This window comes from Augochlora pura, chromosome 3, assembly GCF_028453695.1.
Source record: "Augochlora pura isolate Apur16 chromosome 3, APUR_v2.2.1, whole genome shotgun sequence".
Taxonomy (NCBI): Eukaryota; Metazoa; Arthropoda; class Insecta; order Hymenoptera; family Halictidae; genus Augochlora; species Augochlora pura.
The window spans coordinates 32,125,431-32,142,087 of record NC_135774.1 but is presented as its reverse complement, the minus strand read 5'-3'; the positions used below and the strand labels follow the sequence as shown (position 1 = coordinate 32,142,087).

General features: G+C 48.6%; 1 protein-coding gene across 5 annotated transcripts in view; it reads left to right on the top strand.

The window, feature by feature from the left end:
• Mub (poly(rC)-binding protein mub) overlaps positions 1-15,537 on the top strand; it is a 91,255-nt gene extending 75,718 nt beyond the window's left edge. For 4 of the 5 annotated variants that reach the window (XM_078177243.1, XM_078177245.1, XM_078177242.1 and 1 more), the window contains exons 6-8: positions 2,607-2,703; positions 2,856-3,135; positions 8,279-12,047. In XM_078177243.1, the coding sequence (XP_078033369.1) occupies positions 2,607-2,703; positions 2,856-3,135; positions 8,279-8,657 (756 nt within the window). In that variant the 3' untranslated portion in view covers positions 8,658-12,047. Of the gene's footprint in view, positions 1-2,606; positions 2,704-2,855; positions 3,136-8,278; positions 12,048-14,858 lie in introns of those variants that run through there. The other variant, XM_078177246.1, reaches the window with a different exon arrangement.
• The last annotated feature ends 1,120 nt before the right edge of the window (positions 15,538-16,657 follow it).

Sequence of the window (16,657 nt, the reverse complement as noted above, 5' to 3'; positions counted from 1 at the left end):
GACGTCCGTTCCAACGACAACCCGTCGTCGAGTCGGTAGCCTCGAGGAAACCGAACGACGCGCGATCTTTGCCGTATAAAAAAATATAATCCTTGCGTTCGAAAACGAAAAACTTACAAGTTATATCCGTATGTACACGCTTTCGCTTTTGACGGCTTCCCAAGAAACCACCTCTCTTTTTCTCTCTCTCTCTCTCTCTCTCTCTCTCTCTCTTCCTCTTCCTCTATTTTACACGGTTATTTGTATCTTTGTTCTGTTCTATTCTATCCTCTCCTATTGTATTTCGTTCGGGATTCGGAACCGGTGCTTTTATGCGGGCGTGTTCGACGTCGCGTCGATATCGTAAGACTGATAGCGAGACGACGCGCCAAACATCGATTTCTTCGCTCGCTTTCTTTCGTTTTCCATCTTTCTAATCTCGTTTTGGTTTTCATTCCCCTCCATCGCCGTTGCCGTCGCCGACGCCGACGCACTCGTCCCATTGCCATTTCCCTTTTAGAACAGCATGGCTTTCCAGCACTCTCTCTAGCTACGAATCAAGAAGGTTCGCGGGAGGGTGGGCTGCCCTGACATCACGTCTCCACCATCTCAAGCAGGGTAGAATATTACCGTGATGACCATCGTGTATTAGTTCGATTTGGTACTTGTCGTTTATTACGTTCCTTAATTTACGAGCAGCATGCCTCTATTTCGAATCGCTGCTTTCGAGAAGATTCGATGACGGACGATTGCGATGAAATCGACCTGGATCGATTCATAGAGGATCGTAACGTTAACAATAGTGCCGTCGCCGTTTTTTATCGGTAGATCCTTACGCTCCGTAGTTGAGTCAGGAATCGAGACGATCGTAGTTTTTAGCAAAAATTGCAGGACATGGTTTCGGCTCGCGTCTTAGATTTTTGTACAGAGGACTCGGATCAACGGACAAATTATTTGCTTTTGATTTTCCACCTCGTTCCGCTCTCTATCTCTCATTCACTCTCCACAAAGTCGTTCCTCTTGTTGCTAGACGCTCGGCGTGCCTTCGCTCTCCCAGAAGAGGTTTCTATAATTTTGCGGATAAGTTGCCCGGATCATCGTCTATACTCTTGGGGTCACGACTACTCTCTCTCTCTCTCTCTTTCTTTGTCTCTCCTCACTCTTCTTGAGCTTAACAATGCTCCGGTGGCCGAGTATCGCGAAGCAAACTTGGAAATATAAAGCCGTGCATTGGCACACGCGTCGAGCCGGGCGATTCGTCTACAGCGACGCTTTATTCATCACAGATCCGTAATTCACCTTTGTTCTCACGGAGTTCCGGAGCACGGACGAATTTGGAAGGCCTAAACACGATTTTCAAACGACAAAAATTCGAAAGCCACGAATCAAAATTTTCAGGCTGTATTCTCGAACAGTTTCTCATTGTTTGCGATTGCCAAACTACAGATTTCGTAGAGGTTGCCCATTTATTCGCGGTAATCGTATAAAAATTCACGGTTCAACGGATTTGCAAATTCGGAATATCGCGGGCATCGATCGATGTTAGTTCTAACCCCAGCTCGGTGCCTAATTTCGTGCCCCGAGAACCGATCATCGACTCGATCGATTCTCGCAGCCACTTCCCCATCCGATCTGATCCCATACCATCCTATCCTATCCTATCCTATCCTATCCTATCCTGTCCTGTCCTCCCATGCTTCCCGTTTACATTGGACGAAGCAGCGCGGGGATCGATCCGATCCTCGTTCGAGGTCCGATTCGCGCGCGCGAAGCACGGGCGTAACGTGGACGGTCTTCCCGGAACGAGTGTTCGGCGTAGCGCGTCCGATTGGCGGAATTGGCCGACAGGAAATTTGAATCAGTGCGGAGACACACGCTCGAGATTCCAGTATATCGGTCGGTCGGTCGGTCGCGACGAGACGCGACGCGACGCAGAGCAGAGCGGCGGTTTCTCTCTTATCGTTTCCATATACGTACGCGCGGTGTATAATGTACTAGATAAGCGCGACGACACGCGCAAACGTATGCGACGTACGATTTTGTTCGATCGGTTACCGCGAATTCGTTGACGGCCTGGGGGAGGAGATTCCGTCGTCGCACAGAGGCCGGAAACGGCTGAAACGGTCGTCGAGAATCGCGGGACACGCTCCGAATGATTGGTGATTGGTCCCGAGAAATCGAGTGTCGGGACTCTCGTCGCTTGGTCGATGGATCACGATTTACGGTGGCGCGCCGCCGAGACGATCGATGGAAGATCTCGACGAAAAACGAACAGAAATTTTCAATCGGAAACCCTTCTCGTCGTTTTTCTCCTTTCTTCCTTTCGTTCGATATTCGATTATCCTCGGTTCGGTCTCGTTAACGTTCGGCGACTCTTCCGCCGCGCTCTCTCTCTCTCTCTCTCTCTCGATTCCTGTAATCGACGATCCTCGGAATGCGACTCGCGCGAGGAAGCAGGCAGATTACAATACCATATACCTCCTTTTAGATACATGTACATCGTATACCATATACTTTTATCTCGGTGTCTTCGTACATAGTCCCTGAAGCACTTTAACGAGTTCGTTCAGAGCCGGCACGCGTGATTCTAATTTGTTGAGCGATGGATCTCTTCGTCGTTGTTACAGATGGGAAAGCTCGGTAGCAATCCATTGGCTGGGCTCGCGGCTCTCGGGCTCGGAGGCCTGGCCACACCTGCCAACACCGGTGGACTTAATCCTGCAGGTGAGACGCCCGATACCGTTGGTCGTTTCGACGACGCGTTGATTAATTATTGTAGCATACAGCGGACAGGGAAACGAAACTGAAATTTGTTGAGCGCGATCGCGCGAGGCAGAGAAACGGAAAATCGAGAAATCGTGTGTATCGCATTCCAGCACTGGCAGCACTAGCCGGCAGTCAACTGCGCACCAGCAACACGAACAGGCAACAGCCCGCTGCGAACAATCAGACGCACGAGCTGACCGTGCCCAACGAGTTGATCGGTTGCATCATCGGGAAGGGCGGCAGCAAGATCGCAGAGATCCGTCAGATTTCCGGGGCGATGATCAGAATCAGTAACTGTGAGGAGAGAGAGGGTGGAGCCACGGATCGTACGATCACCATTACCGGAAATCCGGACGCCGTGGCATTGGCACAATATCTCATCAATATGAGGTGAGTACCGAATACCGCGCGGTAGTACCCATAGAGCGCACACTCCAACGCCGCCAATGGCTACCGAGATCGAGGTCGGAGGGGGTCCCGTTCGAAGGAACGCCGGACCCCCTCCTCGATCTCGTCTATATGATATATATATATTTATCTATCTATTATATATACACACCTTCAGCATACGTTCAATCTCCAAATATACCTGTATAATATTTATTTGAAAGGAGGAATATTATATAGGTATATTCGTCGGAACCCGTTGAAGACGTAGGTCCAAAGAGAGAAGCGTGTCGCCGCTTCTCTCACGATTCCCGAAACCGAAACAAAGTCGAACTCGTCCCGGCTACGTTTTACGGTCGATTGTCTCCCGCGATACATGTACCCCGAGAACCCTTTGCCCCCAACCCTCGACAAATACTTTCCGATTTCTTTCTTTCTCGTCATCGGCGACCGACGTCGGATTGCGTCGCCGATGTCGACGATATTGTACGAAACGCATCGGACGAAACACGTCTCCGACCGCCGTGCCCCAACTACCAGCCCCGAACAGCCCACACGTTTTCGTCTGTTTTTGCGTTACTCGTTTCTCCCGTATTTGGACCTTTCTTAGCCTCGGTGTTCTCGAAGGCGATCGACGAGACGCCTCTCAACGTCTTTGTTGTTACCGTTGATATATCCGAGGCGCGCCGGTCGACGATCATCCCTTTGTTCCTACCGCGACGAACCGGCCGTGGCTCAACCGAATCTCGCGGCATAAATCGTTTCGCGATTCGATCTCGATCGATCAACGAAGACGCGCCGACGGGCGACGCGATTAACCGAGAAAGCGAGACGTAACACATTTTACGGGCAACTTTGAACCGGATAAAAGGATGCGCCGAGGCTCTCTCTGGGCTTTTCAGTTAGGACGCAAACGTGTTTCGATGGAATCGATTTCGCGGCTCGGAAATCTTCGGTTGGGTCACGGCCAGGTATGAGAAATCGCGAGATGAAAGAAGCGTTGCCAGACGGAATGGTGTGTCGTCCACCGGCGCGTCGATCGGACGATACCGTGGTGGATGGTATCGCCGAAAGGGAGGACGCTGTGCTGGCACGGGAATCGGTGTCGGTATCGGTATCGGTATCGATATCGGGAAACGGAGATTCGCCGCATGGGACGCGCCAGGCAAAGGAGCGCGTCTTCCGACACCGTCCCCGTTCCCGTCCCCGTGCTGCGTCTCGTCTTGTTCTCGTGCATGCGACGACCGTAACGCCAGCTCGGTTTCTCTAGCGTAACAGGTGAGATACGCATATATGTATATGTGAAAAAAAAAAAAATATATATATATATATGCGCATATGTATATATCGTAGCGATAAGGTTGCATAGCAATGGAAGAAAGACGTCGGCAGCAGCGCCCGCGCACGAGGGACATCCACTGTCCATCGTCTTCAACGCTCTCGGAGTCGCCGGAAGACATCGTCGCCGACCACGGCAGAAGAGGATATCTTCTTAATCCTTTATTTCCAGGTCCTGCTTTCCAGGCCCAGTACCCCGAGTATCCTGCAGACACATCTCTCCGCTCAACATCTGTTTCCCATTGTCGCTGGCTGTCCTTTCAAGCAATACAATTTTTCTTAAGAAAAAAAGAAATTGACTTTGAGCAAAAAAAAAAAACAAGATACGACAGAAAACGACACGCGCAGTCGAACAATACTTGTGGCAACGCCATTTCCGGCGATTACCGTCCCGCAGAATCCTGCGCAAGCATAACAATGATTCTATTCCTTCCTTTTCGTATATTCGGATCTTTTATTTCTTTTTTTATACATACGTGCATTGTATGTATGTCTATATGTATATATCTATATATGTGTGTGCGCGCGTGTCTATACGTACATATATAATATATGCATATATATTTTTTTCTACTTTATTGTTTTTGGTATTTGCCTCTCGATCGGATACTATATATAATACCACCCCCTTTGGCGAAGGCTCGCAAACCCTTCACAGCTTTCTAGGCGCTGAGTATGTTTCGTTTCGCGACACCTACATTGTTTTCGATTGCACGTTTCGATCATTATTTGCCGAATGCGTCTTACACCGCGAAGCCCGTTCAACGAGGCCAGACCGACGGACGCCGAATTTCCTGCTTCGAATCATTAACCGCGATCACCCGACACCGGCATTTTTTCCGTTTCTCTGGTGGAGGAGCGAAAGAGTATACGTCGCCGTTTTCGTCGATTGCACGGAGGAAACGGGTTTAAACGGCAGCGCGACATTAGATTTCGATTCGCGGATTTTTGTGCGTCGCGACAGATTTGAAACGCGTCGGAGAATCGATTGTCGCAAATGTGTTATTTTGTTTTTATTTTCTTTCGTACAAAAGTTCACAGTTCCGTCAAACGGAACGAACGTTTCGTCCAATTAAACGCGTACGTTATTTTTACGAAAAATTCGTGTTGCGCTCTTTCGGACCGTCCGCCAAAGACTCGTCGATTCATCTTTTTTTTCGTAAACCGTCGGTCGGCCTGGCCGATCGTCGTCCACGCGGAACCCCGCTCCTTCGCCAAAGGTCACCCCGCAACAACGCCATCGAACGTCTCCCGGTTTGTTCTCTTTTTGTTTCGCACATTTCCCAGCTGTTGTTCGTCGCTGCGTTCGCTCGGTATTCGATAACGAACGAACGGTCCACGGACGCGCGTCTCGCTTCGTCCCCTGAAAAGAAATAACCGATTGTGGTGTTGGGACCGATCGCCACCCTTCTTCCTCGTTCGCGCGAACGAAACCAAAAGCAACACGAAAAAAAGAAACAGCGGCATCGCTGGAACACGCTGTACGGATACCAATACGTAGTCGTCGACGAGATTCGAGACGCTCGGACGCGTTCGAAGAAAACAACACCGCGAAACACCTGCTGAGAAAAGCATATATATAGACCCCTCTACGTGCTTCCACGTTTCTGTAAAAGTTTACTGAAAAGTGTTTCGGAAAGATATCGGGCCTACCCGTCCGTCATTTGTCGTGTTCTTAGAATCTAGCCACCCTCGCACGCTCGGTGTTTAGAGAGAGAGCAAAGCGAACTTTTCTAACAAAAGTAAGAAAAGATAAAAAAAAATGATAGAAAACGATCAACTTTTTTCTCCCCGCCCACCCACATTACAATTGTAATCCGTTATATTTTATTCCAGATTGTCACTCATAATTTACTACTGCATTTAATAGCGACCGAATATTCATCGACCCCCCCGTTACTTCTGTACCTGCTCATAACTTGGTAGCCACGATTATTACATACCCAGCATTCCTCGCAGCCAGGATCCGCACTCTGCCATGTCCGCCACAGCCGATTATCGACCGTGGTAGCGCGCGCGGAAGTCCGCGATTCGCCAAATCAGCAGCCTCTCTCTCTCTCTCTCTCTCTCTCTCTCTCTCTCTCTCTCTCTCTCTCTCTCTGAGACACACACACGCGCGCGCGCGCGCATATACTTTTGCTTTCTCTCTCCTGTTCAACCGTCAGTAGTCTATCTATCTATCTACCCATGAACCTCCTGGCAGAGTGCTGGTCCTGCGCCCCGTTTTAGTTTGAGTTCCGCTTTTCAGTGACTCCGCAGAGCCATAATGCGTCCCGCGAAACGACTCGCACAAAAATTGCTGCTTCGATAGCTCGATTGCTTGCGTCGGATTGCGGACCCGATAGACTCGGCAGTGGTTCGCGCGACGGACTACGGCTCTGTTGCGCCAGGGAAAATGGACCGTGAGACTGTTTTTAGTGACTTACGTTAGTTGGCACCACGGAACAGGTCCATTTGCCTGGCGCATCCTCGCAGCGCGTCCTTCGGCATCGGGACGCGGCCCGGCTCGACTCGAGTCGACCAATCTTTGGCGCTCGAACACCTCCGAGGATGGCCACGATCGTTACGATCCGCCGTGTTCCCGCTCGCAAGGTTTGCTCACCGGCGAGAGAGTGCGCCGAGATATGGCAATACGGAAGATTTCGTGCCGGATCGTGTTGGATATCGATGGATCGGGAACACGGCTCGACGCTTCCAGTCGTGGCATAACGATCGTAGCCATCCCCGAGATCTCCCAGCTGAAACCGCGTCCCGGTGCTATAGACTCTACACCCCCGCCACGAACCACCACGTAGCCGGTGTACTCGAGTCTCACGCTCCGTAGAGCACCCGTATCATAACTCTCTCCGATGCCTCTTAAACGCCTAGCGACTTGATTTTTCTTTCTGTTCTCTGTCCGACTCGGCTCTGTCTGTTAATCTGATAACTCTTCTTCTTCTAGCTACCGTTTAATTTCCATCGTGTCTTTTCTTTTCTTTCTTTTCTTTTCTTTTCTTCTTGACCCCTTTTCTTTCTTCTCTCTTCTTCTTCTTCTTCCTCTCTCTTTCTTTCTTTCTCTCTCTCTCTCTCTCTCTCTCTCTCTTTCTCCATCTCCGTTTTCAAACGTCTATTATATATTACATACACATCTCTCTCTTGATCGCTCTTATTCAATCTATCTCTCTTTCTCTACCTCTATCTCTGACACCGTTTTCTTTTTTATTTTCATTTATCGAAAAATACACTTTTGTGCATAGTACAAACACCGTCACAGAAACACGTACACCTACGCTCAGACAGCTCGTTGGACGCGTGCACGGGCATAGGGCGAATGTTGGTAACGCGGAATCGACGTTAACGTGGAACGCAGCGGAATCTTGGTATAAGAGCTGTTCGTTGTTAGATCGCGAGGTAAATATTTGCAATGCTCCGATTCGATAGATACGAGTCTCTGTAAGGATTCGCCAACGTGGTTCTGCAATGGGCAAACGATATACGATCGGATGCCGTTTGGAAATAATTAACGCGGACGACCAGTTCTACACATTTTGAAACGGACGGAGCCGGAGGAACAGGTTCAGGAGGGACACGCGGAGGTTCTTCGTTCGTCTTTACCGATCGTTCCACGTTGACCGCAATCGTGCCACGGTCGTCCGAAACCGGGGATTCTCGCCGAGGCGTCCGCGTTATCGTCGTTCGGCCTATATTGCCCGGTGACAAGCGAACGGCGCCAGCGAATCACACTACTCGCTGGAAATTACACGAACACGAACCGTATCAGAGGAACGTTCCCACCCTCACCTTTTTACATTTTGTGTCTTTTCCCCAGTGTTGAACTGCAGAAAGCTAACCTTGAGGCCCAAAATACCCAAACCCCTGGCAGCGGTACCACTCCCGGGGCATCCGGGGCCAGTGCTTCTCCCTCTACCACCACTACCACTGCCTCTCCCTTGGCCAGCGCCATTCCCTTGGCTCAGCTGCTAAGCAAGCCAGGCGCCCTCAACGCCCTATCTAGCCTGACCGCCCTCGGCGGACTCACGGAATTGCTAGGTGGTGCTGCTGGCGCGGCTGCATCCGCGCTTCCGGTCCAGACCACCGGCGTGCACCGGTCGCACAAGTTCACGCCGAGGTTACGTAGCCCCGGCGCACCCGGACCGACCGACAGCGGCAAATTCAAATCCGAGCGCACCAAGTACAACCCGTACTGAGCCGATGGACCATCGACCACGGAGAGACGCGACGGGGAGCTCGTTACACGTTCGAACACACGCTTTACTCGTCGACAACCAGAACCTGAACAGGAACAAGAACAACAGCGACAAGAACCGCCACTCGACCATACACACACGGTACACGAAATTAATCACGTCGGAGATACGCGCGTACGGACGCCAGGGTAGCGCGCGATCCGCGGGTCGCGGGCCACGGGCCACGACGAGCCTCGCCGCCCCGTCACGGGTCGCGCGAGTCCGGATTTAAGACTTGGCCAAGGATCGGACCACGACCTTTTTTCAGTACGGACTTTTCGTTCTTCTTCTTCTACTACTTCTACTACTATTAATTATTATTACTAGTACCTCTACCACTAAGACTTCCTCCTCTCGATGGTAGGGTAAGACATCTTTTTTCATGCCGTGCGTGTCTTTTTACTTTTCATCCGTGAGATCGTTGGACGGTTCCTTCGAGTTTGCATTTCTCTGAGATACAGGGTGTAGACGAGGCCCGAAGGGGGCCTCCTTTGATTCGAGCTTGCTCGTGGATCTGGAATATTTGCTGTTAGAGGAAGCGGGGTTGGTGCGGGCTCTTTTAACGCGATCGCGATATTTTGCCAAAGAATTCGATCTTTCTTTTCAAAGCCGACGCGGAGCGAGTCCAGAGTACGCAACGTTCCGCTTTTTAAGATTATCCATTGGGTTATGGTGGATCGGACAGGTTAAGGCAAAATCGCAGAGTTTAGATCAAATTTAACAAGCAGTTTCCGTTGCCGGTCGAGCCTGTCGCGTTTCGACGATCGCGTTGTTACATAAATGCGCGCGTCAGTTCTTCTTATTTTGTAATTCGAAGAGAAACGATCGACTTTTATAGCGTCAGTTTATTCGAGAACGACTTTTAGTTTAGCAGTTCGGTCAAGTTTTGTCAACCGGGAAGCTCGGCTTTAGATTTCGTCGCGCGTCAACGAATAAACATTTAGCACTTAGCATTTAGCCCGGAGAGGTTTCCGAATTCGTAAACTACTCGAAAGAATTTTCTTCCTCGATGCAACCGAGACGCCGATGTTCCGGATCCACGCGCGTAGTATCCACGGTCGTCGCCAAGACGATCGGTAGACTGGTAGACTCATACTTTAAAGTTAGCGTACGCGAACCCCGTGAACGAAGATCGTCGAGATCCGACGCTAAGTCTTCGAGCCCTTGTCACTAGCGCGACGCGTCCTCCGAGTCCTCTGCGAGACCTTGTTGTTTTACAATTCGTACGGATCTTTCCTTCCGTTCGAGGCTGTTACACAGTATCGTACGTCACCGTCTTCGAATCGAAAGAACGAGGAACGGTCGTTGCTGTATCGGAACGACGACTCGGGGGGCGCGACCGCTTGTGCACCGTCGTTTTTACGTACATGCATACGTGTATGCGTATGTGTGTATACGATGCAACGTAATCGCGATGAATTACTAATTGATTAACGTTTGAAGCAGAACAACCTTTTCTTACTAGCGTTAGAGGATTCCGATGTAATTTTTTCTAGTAGATATATATAAATATATATATATATATACATATATAGCTGACCACTTGAATCAAGGAAGAGGGAGAGAGAACGCGGAGAGGCGTAAAATTATGTCGCGTTTGACAAAAAGGACAAAACAGAAATGTCGGACGAAAAAGATTTAGAGTGCGCGTGTGCGTGACGAGAGAGGATGTCGAGCGAGAATGTGAAAGAAAGTAATCGAGCGAAACAATTATATTTTATTTTCATTTTTCTACCGTGTCTTGGTACGCGCGCGCGCAAGCGACAAAGTACGAGGGAAAAAGAATGTAGGAAAATGATTAATCAAGTGGAGTTGCGCGCGTCAAGGCCAAGATTCGGGAAAGAAGAACAGATAATGCGTGTAATCATGTAACGTGGCTCGTACGAATAAAACGAGGACAGACTTCCTTCGCTGGGTGATCGTAGCGAGAATGAGAGACGGGAAGAAAGAAAGAAAGAGATCGTGTGCGAGAGAAGGAATAATAATCAGAGAGCTTATTTGTACCGCGAGGTAGTGGTTCATCGAATATCGTCAGTGAATATAAATATATTATATTCGACTATACGAGGTAATCAATCAATTTACAATAGTGGTCATTTTATTGTAACGATATAATAATTAATATACAAACAGGCAATGGAAAACGTAATCATTCGCGAGGAGAGAAACACGGTCGATTGTAACGCCGATGTATCCATGTATCGGAATCTAGAGAGAATAAAGTATAAAGTGAATCCAGTTCAGATAAATTAGGTTAAAACGAGACGTTTTTAGATACATATTATACCTTATCGACGCGCATCGCGCGGTCACGCGTGTGAAACACGGGCGTACACGCGCGCGCGCGCACACACACACAAAACACACAGACACATGCGCACTCGCGGACACACACTCAACACCTACGCGCGAGAAAACACGGAAAAGGGGAAGCGTGAGAATTCCTCCGAAAATCCGCAAGAATTGTATTCGCGCGTCGAACACGCGTCTTTTCTTCTCGATCGACGACGAACATCGAAGAGAGGACGGAAACCGACGGCGGAAACAGAGAGCACGAAATCACAGAAAACTGTTGCGGACCGGAAGGCGAGAAGAGAAGAAAAGACTATGAAAAGAGAAGGAACAAATGAAAACCGATCGTCCCCGTTCTCGTTCGAACGAGATTCGGACGTAACCAGGTCGATGTTTGTGTGCTCAATTTCTAGTTGATAGCGAGGAAATAACGTTGCATCTAGCAGATTGCGATACACGATCGTTTGTAGCGTTTGGTACACCGATCGATCGGACGTGGCAAGCGATCTCGCGGATCGTCGCGACGATCTATGTATATTCGAACCGCAGGGTGCGAGTAGATTTTTGATCCTCGAGGGAAGATTGTTCGCGGGCGGTCGCGCGCGATCGCAATCCACGTCCACCCAATTAATATAATACATCTAATTTTCATTGCGTTCTTCATTCTATACCGATCCGTAGTCTCGCCCCATTTCGTGCGTTTCGTTTAGTTCGTCGAGACAATAAACATTTTCTTTGAATCGCGCGCGTCGCATCGAATCGGGAGATGTAAAGGGGAAGAGGAATTTTAATGCAAGTTTCTTTCACGATCAAGACTACGAGAGCGAGTGAGTGAGAGAGAGAGAGAGAGTGCGTGTGTGTATGTGTGCGAGAGAGAGAGAGAGAGAGAGAGATAAATGGGACAGAAACAATAGAGTATACACAGAATTTTACGTAGGTGCGTTAGTTTTCAAACTGTATGTTGGTCTCTATAAACGATGTCGCCAGAGCTTGTGTGCTTCACAGACATTAGCTACCCTGTATCACCTTGTTGAATAAAGCTAGGGGTGTTTAATACGATTCGAGCTGCAAACTGATAACAACAACGTACAGCAGATCGTACAACAGAGAAAGATAGGATAAATAATAATAAAGCAGCAAACACCATGCGTCGATGCTTTCCATCGAACGCGGTTCCGCAACGCACTTGTCGCCATTTTGTTCATGTCGCAAGTCGATACTTGTTTGAACGGAGTTGCCATTTTTACCAGCGTCTCTCGTTAGCCGTTTTCCGTTTCTAGATGAAAATGTTGCATATTCGAGTTGCACGCGCGTTTATTTATATGAATATATCGATCCAGAGTTCCTTGGGGGAACTAATTCTGTAGTACCTTGCGCGACCACGTTTCTGGCGTGCCGTATTTTATTGTTGCTACCTCCTTTATCGTTTTTTCTTTTTCTCTTTGTTCAATGGCGACCAACCAGCCGTCGGGTCGCGTCGACGAACGGAAAGCGGAACGCGACGAGCGAGAGGGTTCAGGTCTGATCGATAAACGCGAGTCGAGAGCATCGACGGATGTCGCGATGCTTTCTCGTCGCTGGCCCGACGCGACGCGAATTTATCGTTATTCGACAGCCACTTTTCCGCATTTATCTGAGAAACAAACGACGTTTAAAACGGTGGAAAAATCAAAGATAATTCTGAACGTGGATTTTCTTGCATCCCGTCCGCAGTTACCGAATATCGTTAACGCGTTCAGACTTTCCGTTCGAAAACACATTCGCGCGTATCAAGTCGTTCTATTCGATCGGAAGACGCGATTCCTTCGACTACGAATAATCCGATAATAATTGCACCGTCGAGCCGTGAAATAGCAGCGGGTGTACACGCGGTTCTATCGAAATACTGGGATATCTCATTCGGTATCCAGATTTTCAAATCGCGTTAAACGAATAACCTCGCTAAATACAGATCGTTCGCTCCACCATACGTACCGAATTACGTCACGCGCAATATTTCCCCACCGATCAAGCTTTGCTAACCAAATAATCGATACGACCGCGAAATTTCCTGGTAATTTCAAAATTATTAAACCGGTCGAGGACGTGGATATCATTCGCGATCTAAGAGACACGCGCGCTAATGCGTGGTATTAATTACGACCGAACAGCAATTGTTGCGTAATGATCGATGCAGAGTGTCCGATGCGATCAAAGTTGATAAAAAGTCTGCCGAACCGATGCTACCGAAAAACGGAAAATAAAAAGGATAAATCTACGCGCAAGGGTCGCGATCGTTGGTGACGCGTCTATCCGTGGCCCCCTGAGAAATACTCGACGCTTGTAGTTGCGCGTGCGGGCGCGCGGACCTTCGTTGCCGAAGCATTTGCAAACTACAATAATTTGTATGCAAAGTTGTCGATCAAATCGGCGAAACATTGCAATCGTTCGCAGGTACAAGTTCGCGAGCAGTTTTTATTCTCGAGTGAACCCGCGCCACGGACATTCTCGCCAGGTGGCCGAACGGAGACGTTCCTTCGGCTCGAACTTTGACCGAACGGTGCTCCCGATGCGTATACGTATGCATCGATCGAGTAGTGAACCGCGCGCGTGCACGCGACGATGCACGCGCGTGTCGCGCCTGTGTAAATATAAACGTACGACAAGAGTGGAGAGAGAGACTCGTACAGAAAAGATGTAGAGAAAGGGGGAGAGAAAGAGAGAGAAAGAGAGAGAAGATGTATCCATCCAACCAACTTGACCCAGGCTCCTGACCGTCTTTGGTAAGCACCATCCGCTCCTTTGTAGTCCCGTTAATCGACACTTTTCCCAGTTTTTTATACGATATACCGTTTTTCGGCTATCGACGTAATTTCATTTTGCTTTTTCCGTTTTCGTTCGCCTTCAATTCAATCGGTTCACCGTTTCCACACACGATCTTTGTATTCTCGATACCCGTTTGACCGTTTATTTTTTCTTGTTTTCTAAAAGAAAGAAAGAGCACGTGGACCGACGAGATACACATGTTGCCTACATACGATATGTTGTTTCGGGAAGAAAACAGAGTCGTAGTCGCTTCGGAAGCGATTCCGCGCGAACAACGGTCCGTTTTCCCCGGTGACGCTCGGTCACGCGACCAAATTTTCTGCGAGTCCAACGTCGTGGCTTTCTTTGGTCGCGTTTTGTCGCGAAGCTCGCGGAAGATTTTCACGCGGATCCGATGTCGCTGCGGGACGAAGACCGATCCGATCGGATCGAACGCGCCGCGACGCATGTTCGAGAGAGAGAGAGGGAGTGAGAAAGAGGGAGAGGGGGTGGAGGCGAAGAATCGCAGCCCGTTGCTCGTTTCGAGAACCGTGGATTCGAATCGCCGCCCGATTCGATTTATCTCGTCTAAATGGAAATCTTCGGTTGTAGATTTTTCATTCGACTGCTTCAGAATATTATTAGCTTTCACCGGTCGATTCGAAAGCGGAGTCGTTCCGTTCCACGCGGAACGCTCGCCACGATTGGGAAGAAATTATGAAAATTCCATCGCGAGCCACACCGATGCTGTGACAAGAGTTTCTCGAGTTCTTCTGGCTTTGCTGGCTGCTTTCCGTGGCGTCGTACTTTTACTTTCGCTAAAATACGAGCTAGCTTTTTGTTTCGCTTGTTTTTGTTCGTCTTGCTACCACGGAAGCGGAAGCAAGAGCTCGTCGTAAGAGTATCGATTCGATCCCTAACAATGATACGTCCAATACCTTTAATATCTAACCGGATCGTATATAGGAGTAAAGAATCGAAACGAGCGAGTCGGGTTGCGCGTTCGCGTCGGCTTCCTCGGCTAGCGGAATCACGGCATCGAGCTAAGCCGAGCCCGTCTGACAGTCACGGCCAATTCTGTTTCAGGATATCGCACGAAACGGCGGGAATGCAGATACCCGCGTACCACTTCATCCCGCCGGACCACATCGTTAAGTCGCCGATCCACTAAAAGTGGTGATACACACGTATGTCGTTGTCGTCGTCGAAAAACGGACGCGGGGCGTCACGACGCACGCGAGGCTGTCTGTGGCATCTGGGGCTGGGCCACGCAATGTGTTCATCCAGCTTGCTAAACGACACACTTGCGAAAACAAGCAACAACAACAAATCTCTATTTATATATGCATATATATATATATATATATATAAAGTGTACATTTATATATATACATGTACATATATATATATATACATATGTATGAACACAACGGTGGGAGAGATGGACAGGTTTTGCATGCACACAAAAAGAATGTTACATACACTATGTTCACACAGGACGGAAAGAAACACGAAGATACGCGGTTGAAACACCGGTTTGACGACGAGTTACACGTCGCGTCGCTAGGATAGATTCGAGTAATCTATAATAATTAGGAAAGGTATTAAGGAATGCGCGCGCACTCACACACGTAAACACACGCGGCAACACGGATACACAAATCGACGCGATGCAAAGAGAGTAGAACGCGAGAAATGGAAAGAATATTGTGCGCGCGCGCTCTCCCGTCGCACGCGAACGGGAGGTGTAAATAACGTTATTATAGACGTGTGTGTGTGGGGGGGGGGGGGGGGGGGGGGGTGGGGGGGGTGTCGAAATGAAACGCAGCGGATGAAAGAGTTACGGGAGAGAGTATAGTTTGCTCGAGAACCCGCGAGATATTAAACTCGAGACGAGAAGGCACGCACGCGCGTACACGGATATCCACGCTCGAGTGTACAAAATCTGTACAAAAGATATTTAAACGAAACAAACATACAAACAAATAAAAAAAAAAACAAATAATAACGATGCTCGCCGCAGCCCGTCCGGGGTTGCTGCCGATTGGTAAAGGGAACAAGCCAAAGATACGTTAGTTTTCATTTTTATATTTAAAACGAGAAAAAACAAAATGATAACGAGGCAGGAGAGAAATACGAGAGAATTATTATAATTATCTAACCAGGACGCTGAATAATATATATACATATATATTAGGTCGGTTGCTAGCGGTTTTTCTATCGTACGGGGTCCTGCCGAGTTCGTGGACCGTGGCGACCATCTTGGATCACCGAGCAATTCATGGGAAGCGTCGAAGACTCTATTTTCCATTCTGTTGATAATTCCGAGGGATGACAATTTCCAGACAGTACAATATTTCTTTGAATCGCTATGTTTAATCTGTTAAGTGAAAAAGAGAGACGAGAGATTGTTTTTTCATTATTATCTTTTTTTTTAGTCAATTTCAACTCGATCGTTCTCTTTGGACAAATTTTGCTTTTGCAATGTAGAAACAGAGAGAGAGAGAGAGAGAAAGAGAGGACATTTTAAAGAATTTCCACAGGGTCTATTCGAATCATTTTCTATAAAATAACTCGTAAGTAGATCGAACGCGGACGACGCTTGAAAATATCGAGGCTCGATTACGCTGGAATCAAAAACCCTTGGTTCGTTGATCGCACGAACTTTGATATTCGACGAGCAACGGACGAAGCGGAGGTTCGGCGACCGAACCAGCGAAATCGAAATCCGGAGAAATCAGATTCGAGTTTCCATGATACGACTATTGACGCGACGACTGAACCGTTCCGCTAATCGAGGAACCGTCGTTCGCAGTTACGGCCGTGTTTTTAATTATTTAAACTCGTCCCACTGCGCGCCCTCTCAACAATTGAGCGTTGTCTCA